Genomic DNA, 22977 nt, shown 5'->3' with positions numbered 1-22977 from the left:
TATACCTAACCCTTACTTTACTACTGTGTTCGATCCCCAATTAATGCAAGCCACCTGTAAACATCAATGACCAAGATGGCTATCCCCCTACCTGCCCCATCATCCCACTGAATTGCGTCTGTCCTACTGGATCATAGAGCGTGGTCCGATCATACGCCTTTCGTCCATGTAAATATGACACCAGAACTTGAGCGGTACTCACCCTTCGACCCACCTGCAGATAGTTTCCCGTAAGCTCTGGCTGGCAGGACTTGGACTTGAGCATGGATCGGTCAAGGGTGGCCGAGATCTTGGAGGAGGGGGGGAGGACCTGCCTGGGCTGGCCCATGGTCATCGTGGACCAGGAGTTCCCTTTCATGAAGTCACTGTCGTGTATCCCCAGCGATCCACCTCCCCCGCCTCCTCCTCCTCCACCACCTCCGCCCACGGCCACGGAGAGGGCCGGGTAGCGCATCTCCTGGGTGCTCTTGGAGGAGCTGATGGTGTTGTAGCCGCTGTGGATGTACCGGTTCTGGGCCGGCTGGCTGTCGTGGCCCGAGGCGCGGCCCACCGTCATCATGGCCACGGGGTTGCGGTAGTTGCTCAGGTCGCTGCTGTCCAGGTCGTCGGAGCTCCAGTAGCCCGACATGTTGGAGCGCGGCCGCCGCTTGGCCTGGCCCTCCGACTTGGTGCCCCGGTCTTTGCTCTTGGAGCGCCGGCCCTGCTTGCTGCCGTCCTCCGTGCCCGAGGAGGTGCCCCCGCTGCCGCCCGAGCGCCCGTTGACGTTGCCCTTCATGTGCTGGCCCTCCAGCGACTGGGACTTGGCGAAGAGCTTCTGCACCGAGTGCAGCATGTAGCGGATGCGCCCGGGGCTGTCGGTGCGCTGTTTGGCGTCGGCGGCGGCGACGGCGGCGGCGGACGCCCGGTGGTACTGCAGCGTGCTGAAGCCGTCGCGGCCGCCCGGCAGCTGGTTCTCAAACTGCTCCAGCATGTTGGCGGTCGGCGCCTGGTTCTTGGACGCGTGGTGGTGGTGCGAGATGGTGGCCGAGCCGCTGTTGATCAGGGCCGTCCGTCCGCCCATGCCCGCCATGCTGGCCATCCCCATGCCCATGGACATGGAGGTGCCCAGGGTGCCCGTGCTGATCCCGCCGATGTTGTCCCCCCCGGGCGGGGAGAAGTCGGACTGGTCGTACGAGTTGTAGTGGATGCGGGGGAAGGTGCTGCTGTTGGACAGCTGGTTGTTGAGCGGCAGCATGAGGTCTGAGGGCAGGGAGACGGGGTTGCCCGCGGTGTAGTGGTGGGGGTCCATGGTGCCGTAGTGGTCCATGGTGGCGGGGCTGAGGAGGTAGGGGCTGCGCGGCAGGGTGCTGGTCTGGTGGGATTGGGGGTACATGGCTTCCGGGTGCCCCAGTGCCGGATCGCAGGAGTCGGATAGGTGCCGGTGGCGGTTGGCCCCCAACCCTCTCATGGTAGTCGGGAGGGGCCCGGCCCTCTAGAAGATCCCCGGACCCGGGAGAGAAAGACAGTGGGTTTGGCGGTGAGTCCTAGGAGGGAGGAGAAAACACACAAGCATTAGATGGGTCGTACGCGCAGACACACAGACACACACACATATGCACGCACATCAAATATCTTCTTATCAGAAATTCTCCTTCATAGGATGCCTTGGTCTTTCTTCCACCGAACGTGACCTGAATGGTAAAGTCTGTCTGCATTGACATTCAGGGGCTGTCTTGATACGGTGCTTTACTGCTAACTCCAGTGTCTCGTGGAGTGAATCTGGATGGACGTGGCTGATATTTCATGAAGAAGATGGTCGCTGACTCTGGCATGAGTACAAGGACATGCACACCAGAATAGAATAATCAGAAAGGACTTACGGCTGGCGCACGCACGCACACGTACACACACACACACACACACACACACACACACACACACACACACACACACACACACACACACACACACACACACACACACACACACACACACACACACACACACACACACACACAATGCAGCAAAGCTGAAGGTGGGCTGAGCATCATGTTGAATGAACTATTGCTGGACTGTAGCTCCAGAGGTACAGAGGTTACAGAAGGATACATTGAAAGTGTTTCTCATATAGAAAACACATGTTTTTGCCTATGTTTTTCTTAAGGATAAATTAGTCAGGGCAAACTATAATGCCCAAGGACGAAAGCCCTTTTGTCGTATTTTCTGTTTTATCGACTTAAAGATAAACATTTGCGATAGCTACAGTTTACCCTTGGTAAGCAGGTTGAAGCTAACCCTGGGTAATTAGCGGTTGAATAGATCTTTGGTAAAACATAACAGGTATCCTACTGAGCCCCACTGTGTGAAGAGACAGCTTTGAGAATATCTTCCTGGCCGGCTCAAACTCAGTGAGATTTGTCAGAGAGAGTCGGAGCAGTGTTATGCATTGAATGTGTAAGGGAGTGATATCATACATCCTTGTAATCTGCCTGCCAGTCAGTGAGAGCTCCATCTATTCTCAGGCTCCACATCAAAGGAGCCTCCGCCCCACGTCTGCTGCTAGCTGATAACCCGGCGCTCAATAGAAGACTGCCTGGGTCTTATGGGTTCCCGCAGGTTAGCTTATGTCCGACCGGTAGCATTCTCTCTCTGCCCATCTGTCTCTCTCTAGTATCTATACTTTCTCTATCCCCCTTCTCTCTATCCTCATGCTCTATCTCTCTCCCTCAAATTTATCTCTTTCCCCATCTTTCCCCATCCCTCCCTCAAATGTATCTCTTTCCCCATCTCTCTCTCTCTCTCTCTCTCTCTCTCTCTCTCTCTCTCTCTCTCTCTCTCTCTCTCTCTCTCTCTCTCTCTCTCTCTCTCTCTCTCTCTCTCTCTCTCTCTCTCTCTCTCTCTCTCTCTCTCTCTCTCTCTCTCTCTCTCTCTCTCTCTCTCTCTCTCTCTCTCTCTCCTCCAGTGGTCATTGCTGGCACTGGGCTCCACTCTCCTGTCCTGTCTTAACTAGCCCAGGCTTTTTAGAGTGAAGCCACTGGACAAGATTGGAACAGTGGGTGGCAGGTGTGGGCAGCCACCAATGGCTGGGCCCCCACTGAGGCTGCCCACGCCAGGGCCCGGCTTGGCGAGGCGTCAGCTGCGATGCTGCTTTCTTGCCATGGAACAGGTTGGATGGTAAACTTGCTAAGGGTTAACCCTTAACATTACGCTAGGGCCTCCAGGTCGGTTCCCCCTCCAGGAGTTGTTTACTGACGCAAATCCAACAGCCTTCTTCTGCTGGCTGAGGGTGATACAGGAGAACAGGAGGGAATGAGTGTCCACACACATGCACCCAAAGAATGATCAGAACTACCGCTCTGTGTCGTCATTTCATTAAAACCGAAAGCGTAATGAAACACATCGGTGTACAATATGGCGTTATGAAGGTTTCAATGCCATATTTTGGGTTTATTTTGATGAATACGTGTCTAAAATGAGGCACACATACACGTACACAAACCTATTCATTAACCAGTACACCTGTATGACATGATACTAAGCCATGAGACAAATGCATCAGTGTAAATTACAGGCCAGCAAGGATAACCCCCCCCGCTGCAAGCTAGCTGAAGGCACGGACCAATGTCATTAACAGAGGCTCTCTGAGTGCCATCTCCTCTGATAGGGTCGAATCCTCTAAATCCTTTAACAGCATATTAGCTGTCTCATCTTCTCTGTGACACGCCACTTAGGCTTAACATAGCCTTCTTAATGTGTCAACCAGTCTGGCTCAAACCGCCAGACAGAAAACTGCATATTAATACCACAGAGGCAACCTTGGAATTCCACTTTCTGACCGCAAAAATACTGAAGCATTTCAATGTTTTTGAACAAAACACTGAGCTGCTACGGCTTTAGAAATGTTGAAGATAGGCTAATGCTTTATTAATCCCCAAGGGAAGTGGTAGGAATTGCATGTGCCCAGTATACATAGTGTAGTGTTATCATACGTATACAGAGTATAGACAAATGTTCAGAGTGTGCTATATTACAGAAACCTGGAAACCAAGTCTTCCAAATTCTTGTGAGCCACGGTAACGTAAGAGGTTATCAACTAGGTCTAGACCCCTCCTCGTGGTCAGCCCACAGTGCTGAACTTCTGCACTGCAGAAGTGTGAATGGGATGGAGGTAGGGAGTCCAAAATCTCCTGCTGGCTTCACAGCATGGGAGAAAATGTCCCCCTCCCCGTGCATCAGAGCCATCGATTTCCAGGTCTTTTTATTGGAAAAAAGATAATGGCTGGCACTGAGTGGCACTGAGCAGTGCTGGACGTTATGGATCCGAGTCAATGGTAGTCGCCAAGTGGGAGCACTGTCATTGACTGTGAATACTGTTGAAACGTTCTTTGCACTCTGAGTCAAATAACCTGTGCCCAAAATCCAAGCCCAGCATTTACTCAGCTTTGGCATGCCTCTCTCCATTCTCTCCCTCCTTGACACTGTCCCTAGCCGACTTCCTACCTCCTACCCCCTACACCCTCTTCCCCTCTGGACTGACACCCGGATCTCTCGTTCACTAGCCAGTGAACCAGGGCTTGTTGGTTGTCCCGGGGAAGGGACTGACAACGCTGCCACTCTCATAGAAGCTGAATGTCGCCACAGAGGCCTTCCCAGACCACAAAAGGGGCTGGATCTTATGTATGTGAAATTGACTCCTAGTGGTCATATTGAATATAATAGTGGTTATGTGGGGCCAAAACTCCTGCTGGGTGTTACAGGGTGTTAAGATGTTCTGAAATTCCGAAAAGCGGTAGCAGTAGCTAGACGTGTGTGTTCTCTTATCATACTCACATGTATACAAACTACTTTGCCTGTTGATATACAGCAAGAAACATGGCGTTTGTGTATGCGTATGTGCATATGTGTGTGTGTGTGTGTGTGTGTGTGTGTGTGTGTGTGTGCGCTTGTGTGTCTCTGTCTGTCTGTTCATGCATGTGTGTGCGATTGTGCATGCTTCTAATCCTGCGTTTGTGCGCATGTGTTTGGTTTACACCTAGCTAGGGGCTTCTGGTGACTGGAGAGCTGCCATCTGGGTCTCCTGGGGAGTTTGGAACACAGTCCAACTCATGACCTTAGTCCCTTTACCGTCACCACGCCACCAACTCAAAGATTACCATGTTCTCTCTCTCTCTCTCTGCCCCGGCCGTCAGGGTCACAAGCAGCAGCAGTACACCCTGTTCACCAAAAGAGGGCGACCACACCCAGTTCTATTGACGTCAGGTTTTAAGGGACATTGATGTGCACTGCACACACATTCTCCAGAGGGAGACACATGTGCATATAGTTAATTACCAAGTGCTGTGTTGCAGCATTCATTGCACAGCGTTATACATTCAAATACATGCAGAATCAATCAAGTCTTCCAGTCTATCACCAACAACGTATAAAACCTGTGCGAGCACCATGAACACAACATAACACAAAAGTGGGAACATCAAAACACTCTGTACATGATTAATTATGAAAACCATATGAATTTCATGTTCATAATCCAATTCAGGATTTACACTTCCAAATATCCTAAAAGTATGGCCGCCCAAATCCATACATGGGTATCATTGCCCCCAATACTCGACACTAAAGGTTTCCAAACAAAAAGCTGTGCTATAACTCAATGCATTGACCCTGCATTAGCAAGAATCTTGGTTGCCTGGACCACCCATGCAGTAGCACAACATAAATGCAGGGCAGTTAGTCAGAACGTAGCACAGTCTGTTAGGCCCAGATTCCATCTGCTTCATAGGCTTAAAGCACTGCCCTGTTTATGTGTGCGTATGTGCGTGCGTGTGCGTGTGTGTGTATGTGTGTGTGTGTGTGTGCTTGCTTGCGTGCGTGTGAATGTTCATGTGAAAGAGAGAGAGAGAGGGAGTAATGTGTTTGCATGTGTGAGCATTTGCTGAAATACTCTATTTAGTCTACTCATTCATTCAACCCATTTCAACAAGACTTTCGAACGTGACATGAACAGAGATCATTCCAAAAAGACGAGCCAGAGAGTTGGCAGGGAGGTTACCATTCTGGGGGAACGAAAGTTATGTGAGAGTTAATTGGAATTTGGTGCATTTATTGAGCCATGATTATTTATGTGAACCAATAAACCAACTCGCTTGGTTCAGAGCGAAGCTATATCCTAACAAATATAGTGATCTACGGAATCCAAGGACCTACGCTCCCCTGTTCCATCCACCACGCCCCTTTGAGTGTGTACCTACAGCTGTGCAACACACAACAACACACAGTTGATCTGCAGCTGTAGATCACACGTGGGAGACGTGTGTTCTGAGGGAGATTGGAAAATGAAAGGCAGACAGTGTGCGCTCCTGCAAAAACAGAAGTTGAGAGAGAGAGAGAGAGAGAGAGAGAGAGAGAGAGAGAGAGAGAGAGAGAGAGAGAGAAAAAAAGGATAACATGATCTATTTAAAGAAAGAGAGAGCACAGGAGGGAAGGGGGAGAGTTGACGTCACACTACGTTCAACGCCATGGCGAATGCTCCATGTTTAGAGGTTTCTGCCTCTTTCGGCCTGTTGGTTCCGTCTCCTAGCATGACAGAACTTCACATTCCCTGTTGGAAAGTGGGGTTGGGGGTTGGGGGTTGGGGGAGCACAGGGTGTAAATATTGTGCAAATGTGCTGTGATCTGAAGCTCGTGGGTAGAGGGAAGAGGGAAGAGAAGATCCAGGAGGAGGAGGAGGCGGAGATGGAGGGATTAAACACAAGGAAAGGGCTTCAGGGAGGGGGAGAGAGAGAGAGAGAGAGAGAGAGAGAGAGAGAGAGAGAGAGAGAGAGAGAGAGAGAGAGAGAGAGAGAGAGAGAGAGAGAGAGAGAGGATGGGGAAAGCGAGCAAGATAGAGAGACAGAAAGAGTTCATTTGACAACAAAGGATTCTCAATGAACAGTACAAAGAGTTCTTTTCTGAAGGAAATATTGTAATTTTGGGCTAAAGATTCTCTCAAAGATACATCCCCAATATGAGGATTGTTCCGGTACCGGGAGCTGTGGGGGGGGGGGGGGGGGAAAGAAATTACAAGGATGAACACAAAGATTGTTAGAGGACTATGTTCAAGTCTTCAAGGCGGCTTTGGTCTTTGTTGAGGCTTTTTTATTGTTTTCTTGTTATGCAAGTCAATCAATAATTGATCACCCTAGACTTTGAATGGGAGCGCCTGTAAACAGGGCTCATAGTCATAAGTGGATGCTCAACAACTGATTATTTTGGTAAATACCTGGGTATTGAAAGTGCAAGTGCTGGTGCGTGTGCAGTGCACACATCTGGGTGTCTCCGTGGTGGCTGGTCCGTATACGTTACATGTGAAGCAGACATTTAACCTTGCCCTAATTACACTCTATTTATTCCATCGGTGCAGCGCCCTGGCCTACTTTCAATGCTATAAATTTACCACTCGTGTCTGATGGATGACCCACTCATTTTAGGCCATCCATGAAGCCCCCGTGAGCTAGATAGGAAGTCACGCTAGGAGAGACACTCACGCTGCAGACACATAGAGGGACGGATATTTCGGACGAGAACCTTCCGCGCTGTGCGACATAACGTGACACTGTGGGGAAAGTCATCTGATACCCGCTGTTCGGTTTGCTGCGATTCCGATACTTCGGATGAGCTTATGGCAAAACCACTGACTGCAGTGAAAACACAATTCTGTCGGGTCGGGATAGAACAGGTTAAATGAAGGTCATACTTTATTTTTTATAGAAATGCATCATGCTTTTTGAAACCATTGGCTTTGTGTTACTAATGAGGGCCCATTGTGGGCCCTGTGTGTTTATTGTGTCCTTGGATATGACCTTGGAGCTCATCGGGGTGCAAACATAAGGACATTCTGTCATTCCCTCAAGAAAAACCTCATCATGCACGCTGTGAATGTATTTCCAGATCACACAACCCATCATGGTGGGGGGGGGGAGATCAGAAAAGCAAAAGCAACAACCATTGTGATCGCGTGAATCTTCGTAAAACCAGCATTAGATCTTTATAAGAAAATAAAAAATAAAAATAAACATCAAAGAATTGATTTTGTATTATAGTAAATACATATTTGTTGTATGTAATTAAGGAGAAGTAAAAGCTAGATATATGTCGCAGTATAACATTTCTGTCAGATTCCTTACAAGCGAGGGTAATAAAATGGAAAGGAAAGCAAAAATGTGAATTGTACGATTCAGGGTTAGAAACAAGTAAAGCTCCCACCAGTATCTACAACACTAAGAACAATAAGAACAATAACCCACATATCAGCAGAGGAAAAATCCAAGATATAGGAGTAGTAGTGTTTACATTTATATTAATATAGAACTAGGAATGGAAAGACCTGCAGAACAGACACTACAGAGTTCTTGTAATAGAAAAAGGGAGTGATATTGGAAGAATTTGCATAAATTCTGTAGAATTGATGATTGATAATATATTGTCAATCCTCCTGATACCGGCCATAAATCTCCTAGTAATGTATCCGTCATTGAAACATGTATATGTCTGATTTCAGATCAGCAATCTAAATGTCATCATTATCTTGAGCATAAGCTTAGCGTTATCTGAAGTTGAATTCAAAACAGGTCAGTAAAATGTGCATATTTAAACGTGGATTACTACGTCTGACCTTCAACCCTCATTTTTCAGAAGGCAGTGGTGGTCATGACCACATCTGGCCCAAAGAGCTGTCGGTTTTGAAGTGACTGTGTGAAATCTCTGGGAAAGGGAAACATCTGGTAGAGTCAGGGAACAAAACGATTCGTTCAGCACTCCAGACACATAACAGTTTCCCCACTAAGTTGTCTGCAGCTGAATGTTTCTGCTCTTTGATTTACCAGGCAGCAACACAGCCTCATAAGATCAGCACAGAACATTGACCGAGGCTGCTTGATTGAAATAATAATGATAATATAATGGCTTAAATTAAACTTTCGCTCTGGGTTACGTTCCAATAGCTAAGAAGACAAGCCATCACGACTTGTTGTTCTTAAAACTACCCCAAGGAGATCCCCAGCGTCATCATGAAGGGCATTCCGGTTTGTGTGACTGTCGTTAGGAGCTTTAACGTCACTTCAGGGGGCCATACTATAAAATTGCAGGCTTCAGGCAGCAGCATTTCCCAGCATGCATCTCTGTTTGCACAGCCCCTTACCCCAATCATCAGCATCAACATCAATCGACTGCTTATGTGACAGGATATATACGGTAAGGAGGGTTAGGGATGTGGATTGGGGCTGGGTTTAAGGTTGAGTAGAGTTGAGGAGGGTTTAGGACTGTGGATGGGGCTGGGTTTAAGGATGAGTTGAGTTGAGGAGGGTTGGTACTGTTAATTGGGGCTGGGTTTAAGGTTGAGCAGAATTGAGGTGGGTTAGGACTGTGGATTGGAACTGGGATTAAGTTTGAGTTGAGGGGGGTTAAGACTATGGATTGGGACTTGGTTTAAATTGGGGATGAGTTGAGTTGAGTTGAGTTGGGAGGGTTGGTACTGTTGATTGGGACTGGGATTAAAGTTGAGTTGAGTTGAGGAGGGTTTAGGAGTGGATTTGGGCTGGTATTAAGGTTCAATTGAGTTGAGGAAGGACGGAACATTTGGAATAAAACCTCTGTCTCATTTTCCACGGCATTGGCCACTTGGTCAAAACTAAACAAAGCCATGTGAGAGAGGTGCTTCAGAACGGGACTCGCCTTTGACAGGTTCAAACTATACCAAACTCAATCTATCTCTCGCCTTCAGCCAATCGGGCAAGAGATCCATCTCTCACATTCAGCCAACAGGGCCTCTATCTCTCACATTCAGCCAACAGGGCCTCTATCTCTCACATTCAGCCAACAGAGCAACAGATATAACTCTCACATTCGGCCAACAGGGCCTCTATCTCTCACATTCAGCCAACAGGGCCTCTATCTCTCACATTCAGCCAACAGGGCCTCTATCTCTCACATTCAGCCAACAGGGCCTCTATCTCTCACATTCAGCCAACAGGGCCTCTATCTCTCACATTCAGCCAACAGGGCCTCTATCTCTCACATTCAGCCAACAGAGCAACAGATATAACTCTCACATTCAGCCAATAGATCAGCCGTTCTGAGTCGGACATTCCGCCAATAGGGCAACAGATATCAATCCCAAATTCAGCCAATAGGGAAACAGCTCTCAGTAAAGGGGCCTGGATTTCCGAGAGTGTTGTTCTGAAAGCTGGGACTGAAGCAGCACTGAGCAACGCTCCCTGGCTGCCGAGCGAGAGGCCTAGCAGAGAGAGAGGGGGAGGCTGAGAGAGGAGCGGGGGGAGGAGCGGGAGGGGGAGGCTGAGAGAGGAGCGGGGGGAGGAGCGGGGGGGAGGAGCGGGAGGAGTCGGCCGTGTCGGGGGGCTACAGCTGTGGCTGCGATCTCTAGATTCAGGGCAAATATGGAGAGCTAATTCAAACAGACGTCAGGCAACACACACACACACACACACACACACACACACACACACACACACACACACACACACACACACACACACACACACACACACACACACACACACACACACACACACACACACACACACACACACCCACCCTTCCCCATAACAAACATAGTCACACTCGTACATGCATAAATAACACTTGCAGGGCACATGCAGACTATTAAAGACCCTGCTATATATTGAATGCAAAGTTAAACACATCTTCTAATTGGCACGCATACATGAGTTAGTCCTAGTTCTCTCTCAGACATACATACGCAGAAACACACACACATGCATGCACATAGACAATTGCACACACACACACACACACACACACACACACACACACACACACACACACACACACACACACACACACACACACACACACACACACACACACACACACACACACACACACACACACCTATTATGACCAAATCCCACAATCACTTGATTATCATCGGATTGATGCTCAAATGTGTGTCAGCTGTTCATCACTTGTGATAAACAACAACATCAAACATTTGATGAGCTTGGTATACACTTTTGATGAGCTAGGCTTAATTCAACAACACAAAAGAACACACCGTATATATCATTGGGAGTGATGTATGATGATGAGGTAGTGTGTGATCAAGGTAAGTGTGTAAACGAGAGGAGGGACTGAAAGGAAACATTGCGAAGGGTAGTGTTGTATAACTGGTAATGACCTTGATAGCACAGAGCTCACCGGCCACACCCTGGCATGAACGCTCAACATACAACGACCCATAAAGTGTCGCACATCATGTGTTCCAAAGTGGCCTTGCAGCAGCCACCACTACCACTACCACTGCACTGCCCGCTACCACACAAACAACCCATAGGGATGGCTAAAGGTCACTCCCTTAGTGTATAAAGGGGGGGGGGGGGGGGGGGGGGGGACTCTGGATGATGTAAAAATAGGCTCCTCCCAGCTTGGCACTCTGCTCAACCAGGCGTGGATCTTTGAGTGTGGGGGAATTGGGCCCTGTTTCTATGGTCAAGTGGGTCAACCAGACATCCCTCCCGTCACAATCCCCCCCAACCCCCCGACCCCCCACCCACACACACGCACGTGACGCTATAATAATACCCTAATGGCCGTCTGTCAAGCCATCAACTCCCGAGAGGATGAGCAGGGGACATGGTAGCAGTCATGTAGACAGCAGCATAGGTAGGAGACACCGCATATAAAGGTAGGATGAACCTTTGGGAGGTTACAGTGTGTGTGAGCTGCTGGGCGGCCAAATGTAATACCCAAATACTAATGGTGGCTGGTGAAATAAGGAATACACAATCAAACATGGGCTTTAATCACTAAAATTCAAACATTGGAACATATTACTCTATTTCCAATTTCCCACTGGCCATTTGTCACAATGGTCCCAAAGAATGATTCAAAGATTAGAGCTTGAATAATTGATACAATATTAAAGGTGCTTCCGCTGAGACTATATGGGGCCTAGGGAATAGGGATGAGGACTACTTTACCCCACACTCGAGTCCGGGGCAAAGACGAATTAAAATGAGACTGAATGGACAACGAGGACACCGAAATGGACTTGAAAGAGAAGGGATGCCACGGAAATCAGTGTGTTTACACCCCAGCTGGCCCTGTAATACACACACTTAGCAAACGTCGTATTTTTCTTTGCCCAGTGCTAATGAAAATTCACACAGAAACAGAGTATATTATCTGTCCTCCCCGGGGGGAAGCTCTGTGAATTCAGCAAATCCTCATGTTCACTCAGCAGACTCCAGATAACCCAGGTGGGCATCCACAGAGGCAACTGGGTTGTGTACACTCTTTCAAATACACACACAGACACGGACACGGACACACACACACACACACACACACACAAATGCACGCAAATGCATGCAAATCCCCACACAGTGTCGAGTACTTTTTTGGGAACACGCACACACACACATGCATAAAAGCGTAAAGTGTAAATGGGACCAAATGGCGGCCATTTCTTTGGAACTGATAATGACGTTTCAGGATATAGGATTACAGAAGGAGACACACAGGCACACAGACACACACCGGTCAGATTAACTGCTGTTTTTATGCCTGTTTGCTGCGGTTTAATATAAGAGGCTGTAAGAGGCTTTTCGTACGCAGAGGATGCTCCCTTTATAATGCGAGTGAGGGTCTGTGGGAGGGAAGGGAGAGAGAGAGTGGGGGGGGGGGACGTGTCGAGATGAGGAACGTACAGGAGGCCTGGAATGGGGGTGTTGCGTGAGAAACACGGAACAGTGCATGTGAATCATAGCAATTGCTTCAGTGTTTTTTTTCTCCCAAGACAGAGCCGGGGAAATGCATCAATCACACCGCCGTTCAGCCCGGGACCTGTCCCCCATGAGGTCCTCACTGAAGCGCTCTCACTCAGTCACACTCACTCTCTCTTTCACTCCCTCACTCTCTCACTTGACTGTGTGAGCTCCACTCCATGTGTGTGTGTGTCACGTAACCACCGGCTGTGTCACTGCATTGTCGGTGTGTACCGTGTATGAGACAAATCAATCCGTCTTCGAATCAAAATGATATGTTGTTGCTGCATTGGGGAGCATCACGCCATGGGGCCAAACAGAGCCTGGTACGGATCATCGGTGATAAAAGATGCAGAGCAGCATGCCAGGGACCGGACCTGCCTTAGTGTGGTTTATTAATGCCAAGGCAAGGAGCGGAGGAACTGAATAAAGGGATATAGTTTGCTCCAAGGTGAATTTAGAAATAAAGTGCTATCAGCGATGCACATCAAGGCAGAGCTTTAGAGCGATCCTATCAGACGTTTAGAAGGAGCCACCGTGTCAGCCTTATGGGCAGTGGGATAAGGAGAAGAGAGATTCTGATTTGAACAAAGTGTGACTAAGCGACTGCAAAGTTGAAACCGTGAGTGTCGGCCAAAAAACAGAGACTACAAAACAACAGAACTAATTGGGTCACAGTAAACCTTGAAACAACGTTACACCAGATCCCCGATGGGCATCTTTAAAACAATTCACACAGCTTGCCCCTGGTACTTCAGTTTCTACTCATTGTACATCTGTATGGATTCACACAGTGGACTGTATACGGAACTATTGTATTCAACACCACCACCCCCACCACCAACACACCAACACCCCCACCAACACATTTATCAGCACCAACATCATCACCACAACCATTATCACCACCACCACCACCACTGCTGGGGGAAGTCCTCTCCAAGGGGCCTTACTGGGCTTGGATAGGGCCTGTGCTTCAAGCTTTTCCTTATCTCCTTTACACAGCAACATGGCTGGCACAACCCCTGTGTGTGTGTGTGTGTGTGTGTGTGTGTGTGTGTGTGTGTGTGTGTGCATGTGTCTCAAGAGTCAGTTGCATTCATTCTTGCGTATTGTGTGCATATTATAAGCGCAGATAACTAGGGCCAGGTTTGGTTTTGTACTCTGCATCTTACCCGTACCTCTGCTGTGTTTCATTCTCATCATTGTTGCGGTTATTTCCCCAGAGTTGCCCTCCTGGATCGATAAAGGTTTATATAAACGTATCTTATATTTGTACCTTCGTCGGTGGCGGTGCATTTGTAGGCCATTGCTATTCTTGTTGAACTTCAGCTCCCTTTTTGGTGAGTACATTCATGGTATCATATGTCTCCAAGCCCTTTGATGTGTGTGTTAAGCTGGGATTCTTGAGGCAGGAAGGCGAGAGGTGTTACATGCGTAAGTGGAGAGCAGAGCTCATGTAAAGCCCTAATCTTCAGAGGAAGACCTACAGGGACCATTGATCTGCCCTTGAGTGATCCACCAACTTCACATACTAGATGGAAATCCATGTTGCTGCCATGGAATAGAGTAGGCAGGATTGGAGAAGACCTGACTGCATTCAAAGGTGTTATGAATGTAGAATGAGAATGTACGGATAAGACTGTTCAAGCTAATTCAAGATGCATGCATCAAAATCATGGTCAATCGCTATGTTAGTCACCAAACAGAAGGCTAGAATTTATTTGATGTCAGGGAGCATGTACAGAGAGCCGATGGTTATTCCTGAAGAGAAGCGGAGGAGTGGTGAATATCCCTGAATAGCGGTCTGCTATTTAGATATAACCAAATGCCATAATCAACCAAATATATATAGGATTCATCAAACTGTGTAAAAATATACACAGATTTGAATACAGAATCAAGTATTGAATACTTGATTCTGATTGGACGAAAACATTCCAAGGTTGTGCATTATATTTCAATTACAGGACTGACTCTGTCTTTCAATAGTTCTATGGGAAATATACAAGTCATCAACAATGTTCATCCACCTGTATTTATTTTTTAGTATGTTGAATTTAAAAATCCAAATCCAATCCTATCCACAATGTTCCAATACAACTGTAGACCAGGTCTTGCCCTGACACATAAAATCAACATGCTGAAAGAGCCACAGAAAATTATAATAATTTCAGCTGAAAAACAATAAGGCTATAAATAAGACAATTTTATCCTTGTTGGTAACTGTGGTATAAGCGGAATCAAATTGTGTTTTGTTTTCAGAAAATATTGTACGGCGAGGGGGGGGGGGGGGGGGGGGGGGGGGTGATGAGGTGGCTTACCTCCTAGAAATGAGAAATGAGATTCGTAGCAATATAGAAAGGTAATTAAATTCAGCAGGCTCTGGGTTCAGCACCATGGCCAGCGCCGGGGCAGTGAGTGGGAGGACTGTGTGAATGGAGTTATTCTCTGTCTGCATGCGGATGACATTGGTGTGACATTGCCATCTAGTTTCTTGTTTCTACCCTTTTTGGACACTCATTGGATCTAGAACTCTGGTTGTAATCTAACAGCCAGCCCTATACTGTTGATCGGATGGAATCAGGGGTCGTTCATGGTCTATCATCAAGTCCCGTCTTTCCAGGTTACATTTGTGTCCTGTTGCTCTCCCTCTATGATCCACACAGATCTTCGACGCGGTTCCGTTCACCTGTCTGTGTATTATAGAATACAGCTCGGAAGGTACGAAGGAGGCTGAGCTAGAGCTGAAGCAAAAAGAGGTCTATATTTGATGCTGCGACAGCAGCACACTGTGCTTTCTCTCGCCCCCTGAGGTCTATCATCTATCTGCAGCTTCCGGAACCTCGTGTCCATAATGGACGCAGCCTTCGTGCGGAGCAGCTCTCTCTAGATGAGACAAATGTTCCTGTTGAAATTTGACTTTCACTAAGAGTGGAGGATGGAGGATGGAGTCTGGGGACGCGGTCAGTTTGTTGGCAGGGAATAGCAATCAGCTGTTAATAAACGATATCATGCAAAAAAATCTATTCTTTAATGGTTCCGAGGGAGGGGAGTGTGTCGTTTTTGAAACCGATGTGACTTATTTGACTTTGAAGAACAAGCTTTGGCATGTGTGTGTGTGTGTGTGTGTATGTATGCATGTGTGTGTATGTGTGCTTGTGTGTTTGTCTATCTGTGTGCGTGGGCAAGTCTATCCATCGGTGTGTGTGCGTGTGTGTGTATGGGTGAATGTCTGTACTTTTGAGTGGGCATGTGTGTGTCCGTGTGTGTGTGTTCCAGCTCCCTACAGGATCACCACGCGGGTGGTTCAGTTCATTTGGAGCGTAATGAGGTGGGTGCTGAGGTCAGGCGCAGGACTCACAACATTGGCAGCTCATTGTGGGGGAAGCCGGGATGCCTGCCGAGGGAGCTCTCCTGGAAGAAACACACACACACAAACGTAAGCTCTTCTGCACAATGGGACTCGTTGTACGATAGCATCGGCTTGGGGACACAACCACAGTAAGATTGTGGTTTCCCGGTCAGACATGTAAATTCATGCACACGAACACACACACACACACACACACACACACACACACACACACACACACACACACACACACACACACACACACACACACACACACACACACACACGATCCAAAGGCTTTATGGAGCACTGCTGAATAATAATCATGATCCAGTACAGGCACTTTAAGCAACCTGTTCCAAACCAAAGCTAAAGCACATCTTGCTCCACCTTGTTCTGTACATCGCTCTACATTTCTGCCCTAGTTTCCCTCTTTTGTGCTCTCTCCCTCAACCCCTCCTTGCCCCCTCTTCCGCTTTCTCCCTTGCAACTTCTCCAGTGTTCTGTCTCTTTCTCTCACTCCCCTCCCGTATCATTCTCTCTCTCCACCCCAACCCACATACACTTTTTCTCTCACCCCCCCATCTTTTCTCTCTCTCTCCTGCCCCAACGAGGGTGAGAGTGGTAGTGAGAGTAAGAGAGAGGGAGAGATGGAGAGAGAGAGAGAGAGATGGAGAGAGAGAGAGAGAGAAAGAGAGAGAGAGAAAGGGAGAGAGAGAGCGAGAGCGAGAGCGAGAGAGAGAGAGAGAGAGAGAGAGCGAGAGAGAGCGAGAGAGAGAGGAGAGAGAGAGAGCGAGAGAGAGAGCGAGAGAGAGAGCGAGAGAGAGAGCGAGAGAGAGAGGAGAGAGAGCGCGAGAGGGCGAGAGAAAGCGAGAGAGAGAGGTACCAACTCAAACGCAGACACTTGATAACATCTCAATCAGGAGATCTTCTCCTCATCCATATTCCATTTTCTTCCACACAGCACCAGCAGCGGCGTGCGGGGGAAGCCTGAAGGAACATTTCTGTCAGCCCCAAAGAGCCTCACCTGCTGTCTGCTATACAGTCCCTCTCTTCTGGCAACTTTGCAGAGATTTACAATACAAAAACTGTTTCTGCATGTCTTGGTACGATGCCTACGTGCTGTTATTCCAAGGCATTGTTAAATTCTTCATCGAGATCGGGCAATAAAATTAAAACGGCGTGCAATTACTTTAAATAACATGAAACCTCAGTTTCTTCCACAGTTACGAATCAATGCACTACAAAGCCTGCATAAAAACAGTCAAATCCAACTATCAACCAGATGTTTCCTTCACAATGCAAAAGAAGATATGCTCAAAGCGCTGCAGGACAATCTTTTTATTTCAGCTGATTAAGTCAATTAAAAAACACTAGCATTACAGAGGAAAGTAATGAATGTCTAATCTCTGTTGGAAGCTGTTTTATGAGTGGAATAAACCACTCTGGGTGTCCTGTTATGGATAATAATGTACTTGGTGGTGGTACTGATGCAGTAGTGGTGAGGCGGTCGTGTTGATGTGGTGATGGGGTTGTGTGGTCGTGATGTGGTGGTGGTGATGTGGTGGTGGTGGTGATGTGGTGGTGGTGGTGGTGATGTGGTGGTGATGGGGTTGTGTGGTCGTGATGTGGTGGTGGTGATGTGGTGGTGGTGGTGATGTGGTGGTGGTGATGTGGTGGTGGTGGTGATGATGTGGTGGTGGTGATGTGGTGGTGGTGGTGATGATGTGGTGATGGGGTTGTGTGGTCGTGATGTGGAGGTGGTGATGTGGTGGTGGTGGTGGTGATGAGGTGGTGATGTGGTGGTGGTGGTGGTGGTGATGTGGTGGTGGTGATGTGGTGGTGGTGATGAGGTGGTGATGTGGTGGTGGTGGTGGTGATGTGGAGGTGGTGGTGGTGATGAGGTGGTGATGTGGTGGTGGTGGTGGTGATGTGGTGGTGGTGGTGGTGATGAGGTGGTGATGTGGTGGTGGTGGTGGTGGTGATGTGGTGGTGGTGATGTGGTGGTGGTGATGAGGTGGTGATGTGGTGGTGGTGGTGGTGATGTGGAGGTGGTGATGTGGTGGTGGTGATGAGGTGGTGATGAGGTGGTGATGTGGTGGTGGTGGTGGTGATGTGGAGGTGGTGATGTGGTGGTGATGATGCGATAGTGGTGATGGGGTTGTGTGGTCGTGATGTGGAGGTGGTGATGTGGTGGTGGTGATGTGGTGATGGGGTTGTGTGGTCGTGATGTGGAGGTGGTGATGTGGTGGTGGTGATGTGGTGGTGATGATGTGGTGATGGGGTTGTGTGGTGGTGATGTGGAGGTGGTGATGTGGTGGTGGTGGTGATGTGGTGGTGATGATGTGGTGATGGGGTGATGTGGTGGTGGTGATGTGGAGGTGGTGATGTGGTGGTGATGTGGTGGTGGTGATGTGGTGATGGGGTTGTGTGGTCGTGATGTGGAGGTGGTGATGTGGTGGTGGTGGTGATGTGGTGGTGGTGATGTGGTGGTGGTGGTGATGTGGTGGTGGTGGTGATGTGGTGATGGTGGTGATGTGGTGGTGGTGGTGATGTGGTGGTGGTGGTGATGAGGCGATGGTGGTGATGCGATAGTGGTGATACGGTGGTGGTGATGTGATGGTGGTGACACGGTGGTGGTGTGCGAGAGTAGTGATTTGGTGGCGGTGATGTGATGGGGGTGATTTGGTGTTGGTGATGTAGTGTGTTGTTGGTGCCGGGGGTGGTGGCGTGGTGGTGGGGTTGTGGTGGTGATGAGGCGATGGTGGGGGATGCGATTGGGCGATAGGTGGTGTTGATGTGGTGGTAGCAAATGCTTTGGTGATGATGTGATGGTGGTGATGATGTGATGGTGGTGATGGTACTGTGGAGGTGATGATGCAGTGGTGGTGATATGGTGGGGGTGATCTTGTGGTGGTGACGCAGCGGTGGTAATGCGGTGGTTGAGATGCGGTGATGGTAGGTTAGGGGGTGGTGGTAATGACGTACATTATTCTCCAACACTTATGTTGTTTTTCTCATTGTAGAATTCTTTACAAATAAATATTGCCTGAAGTGATTTGGTATTTAGAGGGTCTGTTGGTTGTGATTAATGGAACATCTTCTGTGTAAACTTCTCCAGCTTATTCTCTCTCTCTCTCTGTGTGAAACACACATCCTCTCACTAGAGCTGTGTGACTGATTACTGCGATGTGGGCTTTTACATTCGTTCTGGCAGGGATAGTAGCAGCGAACACAACCCACGCGTGTTATCTTTAATGCAATCATGGGAACATTGGCCTGAACATTTACCATGAACCACCACCCATCTCACCCATACATCTCACCTTTCAGCTCTCAGTTTTGGTGGTTCGGTCACCAGCCTTGTTTCATTCCCAACAAGGACATCAGTTTCAGGCGAGCGGTGCAAAGGATTTTTTATGTTTAGTTATACCGATTTGCTTGGAGATGTCCAACATAATGTATAAAGTGTGTACATTGACATGAGCACGTAGCACAGAGAACTGCGCTTTTGTAGGCTTTTGTCAATTTTTTTGTAAAGTGTTTCAACCTCTAAAGGTAACAGACCAAAACACACAAACACACGCACACGCACACACACACACTCCACTTCCTGTGCCCTCAATGTATTAACAAATTAAGAAAGTCCACATGTCACCTTCCCTCAGCCTTTCACAATATGAGGCTTCTTTCCCTTAACCAAAGACTGAGTCTGAAAAGACGTGTCTGAAACCTTATGAAGCACAATGTTATATCCTTCACCCCAACATTCACAGGAAGCCTTTGTTCTTGAACCGGATCTAGGCTGAATGGTAGTGTCTCTATGCTTCACCATTCAGGTGCTGCTCTCCGTCCTTGTGTCTCATAGAGTGCAGCTGGAGTGCAGCTCCTCCCTCTAAGAGGGTGTTCCGGTTCTCTGGTTGCAGATTAAATACATTTAGGAATAATTTGATCCCTGTGTCAAGAAAGAGACAGGATCAACACCTTAGGAGTGTGTTTTTATCAAAGAGATTTGTGCAGATTTGTGATCGCAGAGTTGTGATTTGAGTGACGTGTTTGTTTTTCTGTTTGTGTCAAGGTGCTTTTAGGATGCCGTATGTTCATTAACCTCTTTGTATGTTTTGGTGATTTGGAATGGCTGTCATTTACGGCTACAGGGTGGGTGAAAGACCAAGCAAACACTTCGTCTATGTGGGACAATAAAGTTAATCTCGAATCTTGAAAGTGGATTTCTGGGAGAAGATGGTCTTGTATTCTGGCATGCGTACAAGGACATGTGCACCAGAATAGCTAATTAAAGAGGGATGGATCCAACATAAGGTGCAAATACATGGTGAGATGCAAACACCCACGCATACATGAAAGCGTGCATGCACACACACGCACATGCACATGCACATGCCAACCCAAACAAACACACACACACACACACACACACACACACACACACACACACACACACACACACACACACACACACACACACACACACACACACACACACACACACACACACACACACACACACATTCATCAAGTAATTCAATATTAGAGCAGAAAATTAGCTTTTAGTAGTGTTAAAAAGCACATCGAACAAAACAATGATTATTTTGATGCGCTTTTCACCATTACTAAAACTCCTTTTTTAATTTGCTGTCTATATAAAAAAAACCCTTTAATGGATAATTTGATGTAGTGAGGGACTTAAAATACACAATTATTTTTTGTTATTAATGTAACATTTCAGGTCACCTCATCTTGATTGGTGAACTAGGTTTTGTGAGGATAGTTTTACAACAAAATAGCACGCAAGTCTGTAAGTTACAGTCTTGCAACTGAAACAGAAACATTACATCTATTTTGACACAGACACGGTCAGTGTTAAGAACTGTAACTCATAACCCACTAAAATACACAGCGCGGAATGTAACTCCTGTATAAGATCATATTGTCCTACTACATTGTCTTCGACTTAAAATGATATCATCAAACAATTATTTTGTTGGTCACAGTTGAACAGAATGAGCTCAAACATGATTGATCCGATACAGATCACAAACAAGGTTTTAATAAAAGCGAACAATATTGACAGGATTAGTTTTTAATGAAAATGTCATGGTGAAAGACCTAAAAACGACTCACTTTAACCCTTTGTGTGTACATGTGTGTGTGTGGGCGTGCGTGTTTCTGCTGACATATTCACATTCAATTGCAGTGCACACGAAAGGTTAATTCAGGTTAGCCATTAGGGTGCTCTCACTCTTTCTCTCTCTCTCTCTCTCTCTCTCTCTCTCTCTCTCTCTCTCTCTCTCTCTCTCTCTCTCTCTCTCTCTCTCTCTCTCTTTCAACTCCCTACCGCTCACACTTTTCTGTCCCTTCCTCTCCCTCTTCCACTACCTCTCTCCCTCAGCCTCTATCCGGGAAAAGGGTGGCTCATACAGTGATAAATCCATTAACACAGCAGATGGACTTAGATGAATAGAAGCAGGAGACAAATGAGGGGCACTTTTAGGAATTGGATTGGAGCAGGGAGCCATGCCAAGGCACTCACTGTTCAATCCACTACGCTTGCTCCCGTTTTGAAGGGGCTAATGTCAAACCATCATTTACCGTGGCAGGTTTTCGCCGGGACAGAGTAAGATGCAATAGGAACAAGCTGGAGCCATGACTGCCTGTTTGTGAGAGTCGCATGCAGTTGAGGAGGCTATTTGAGGATGGCATTTCTTGGACCGCATTTCTAGGAACGCATAGTTTTTCCTAGGAAGGTGAGGGATTTCATGAGTAGCCTTACTTAGGTAAAGGTCAGGAAAATGTGATGGAACGCAACACTGGCTAACCGAATACCTAAACTATTTCATAAGATACCTTAACTTAACCAAAGCTAAACCCTTAACCTAACCATCTTTAACCAAATACCTAAACTTACCCTAATTTTAGACCTAAACATTTCTAACCAACAGCTCAAGATAACTATCTCTTACCTTATACTTAAACATAACCATCCAACCAGCTTCATCCAACGGAATCCCAGAAAAATAAACTTGATTTGGCTTGACTTGACATTTGATGGGTTCACCATAAGAAAGTATTAAAGATAATAAAAAAAAATAAAAAAAGTAATTAAAAAAAGAGTGTGCTAGAAGTGTGACCTGAAGCTGCAGCCTCCCCTAACCCTGCAGGAACAAACAGATTGTTTGTGAAGCCCTGGAGGAAGCAGCTAACACGCAGTTCTAAGTCAGTGGGAGAAATTAGATTTAATTCTCATAATACAAAGCAAATCTCTTTGTTCTCTGTTCGGTAAAGATTCCTAGCGGCGAGCTCATCTCCATATTGTATTTGTTTTCCACTGGGGGGGGTTGTTGATTGGGTCTCTTAATAAACAACATTTCTCCCATACCGATGGAACGCACGTGGACTAAGTGTCCCGACGCAAATTACTCTGTCAAGAAACGGTGACGGCGAGGTTGGATGCATCCGCCTTTTTTTCCCACAGAGAGTAAAACGCCAGCCGTGATTAAAGATGTGTTGCTCTTTTCACATCAGCACCTGAAACGGGGGGTCCGTCCGCGCATCTCAGTGGAAAATGCCACTCGGTAATGGATGTAAACAAGGCAGGTTTTTCTTCCGCAAATACATAAAACTCAAAGGCGTTTGGGTGGTGAACAGACGGTGCTGAACGCCGCCGTGCGTGACGGCTATTCATTTCCACCAACAGTGCAAGCCGAGGTGGAAAGAACGTCTCCATATTCATATCCAATAAATGATTCATTGTCACTGAGTAATGGTGCCATTATTGCATGTGGGGGGCGCCTGCCGGGGAGTTTGAAACGCGGGGAATGCAAAGAACAGGTCGCCCGAGCG

General features: G+C 47.4%; 1 protein-coding gene across 1 annotated transcript in view; it reads right to left on the bottom strand.

Annotated features, from left to right (window-relative positions):
- dlgap4b (discs, large (Drosophila) homolog-associated protein 4b) overlaps positions 1-22977 on the bottom strand; it is a 104349-nt gene that overhangs the window by 29095 nt on the left and 52277 nt on the right. The window contains exons 4-5 of the mRNA XM_030374726.1: positions 16126-16178; positions 203-1523 (exon numbers count right to left, since the gene is read on the bottom strand). Of these exons, the coding sequence (XP_030230586.1) occupies positions 203-1447 (1245 nt within the window). The 5' untranslated portion in view covers positions 1448-1523; positions 16126-16178. The remainder of the gene's footprint in view (positions 1-202; positions 1524-16125; positions 16179-22977) is intronic.

This window comes from Gadus morhua, chromosome 13, assembly GCF_902167405.1.
Source record: "Gadus morhua chromosome 13, gadMor3.0, whole genome shotgun sequence".
Lineage (NCBI taxonomy): Eukaryota > Metazoa > Chordata > Actinopteri > Gadiformes > Gadidae > Gadus > Gadus morhua.
The sequence above is the reverse complement of the archived record's forward strand: the minus strand, read 5'-3'. Positions and strand labels throughout refer to the sequence as shown.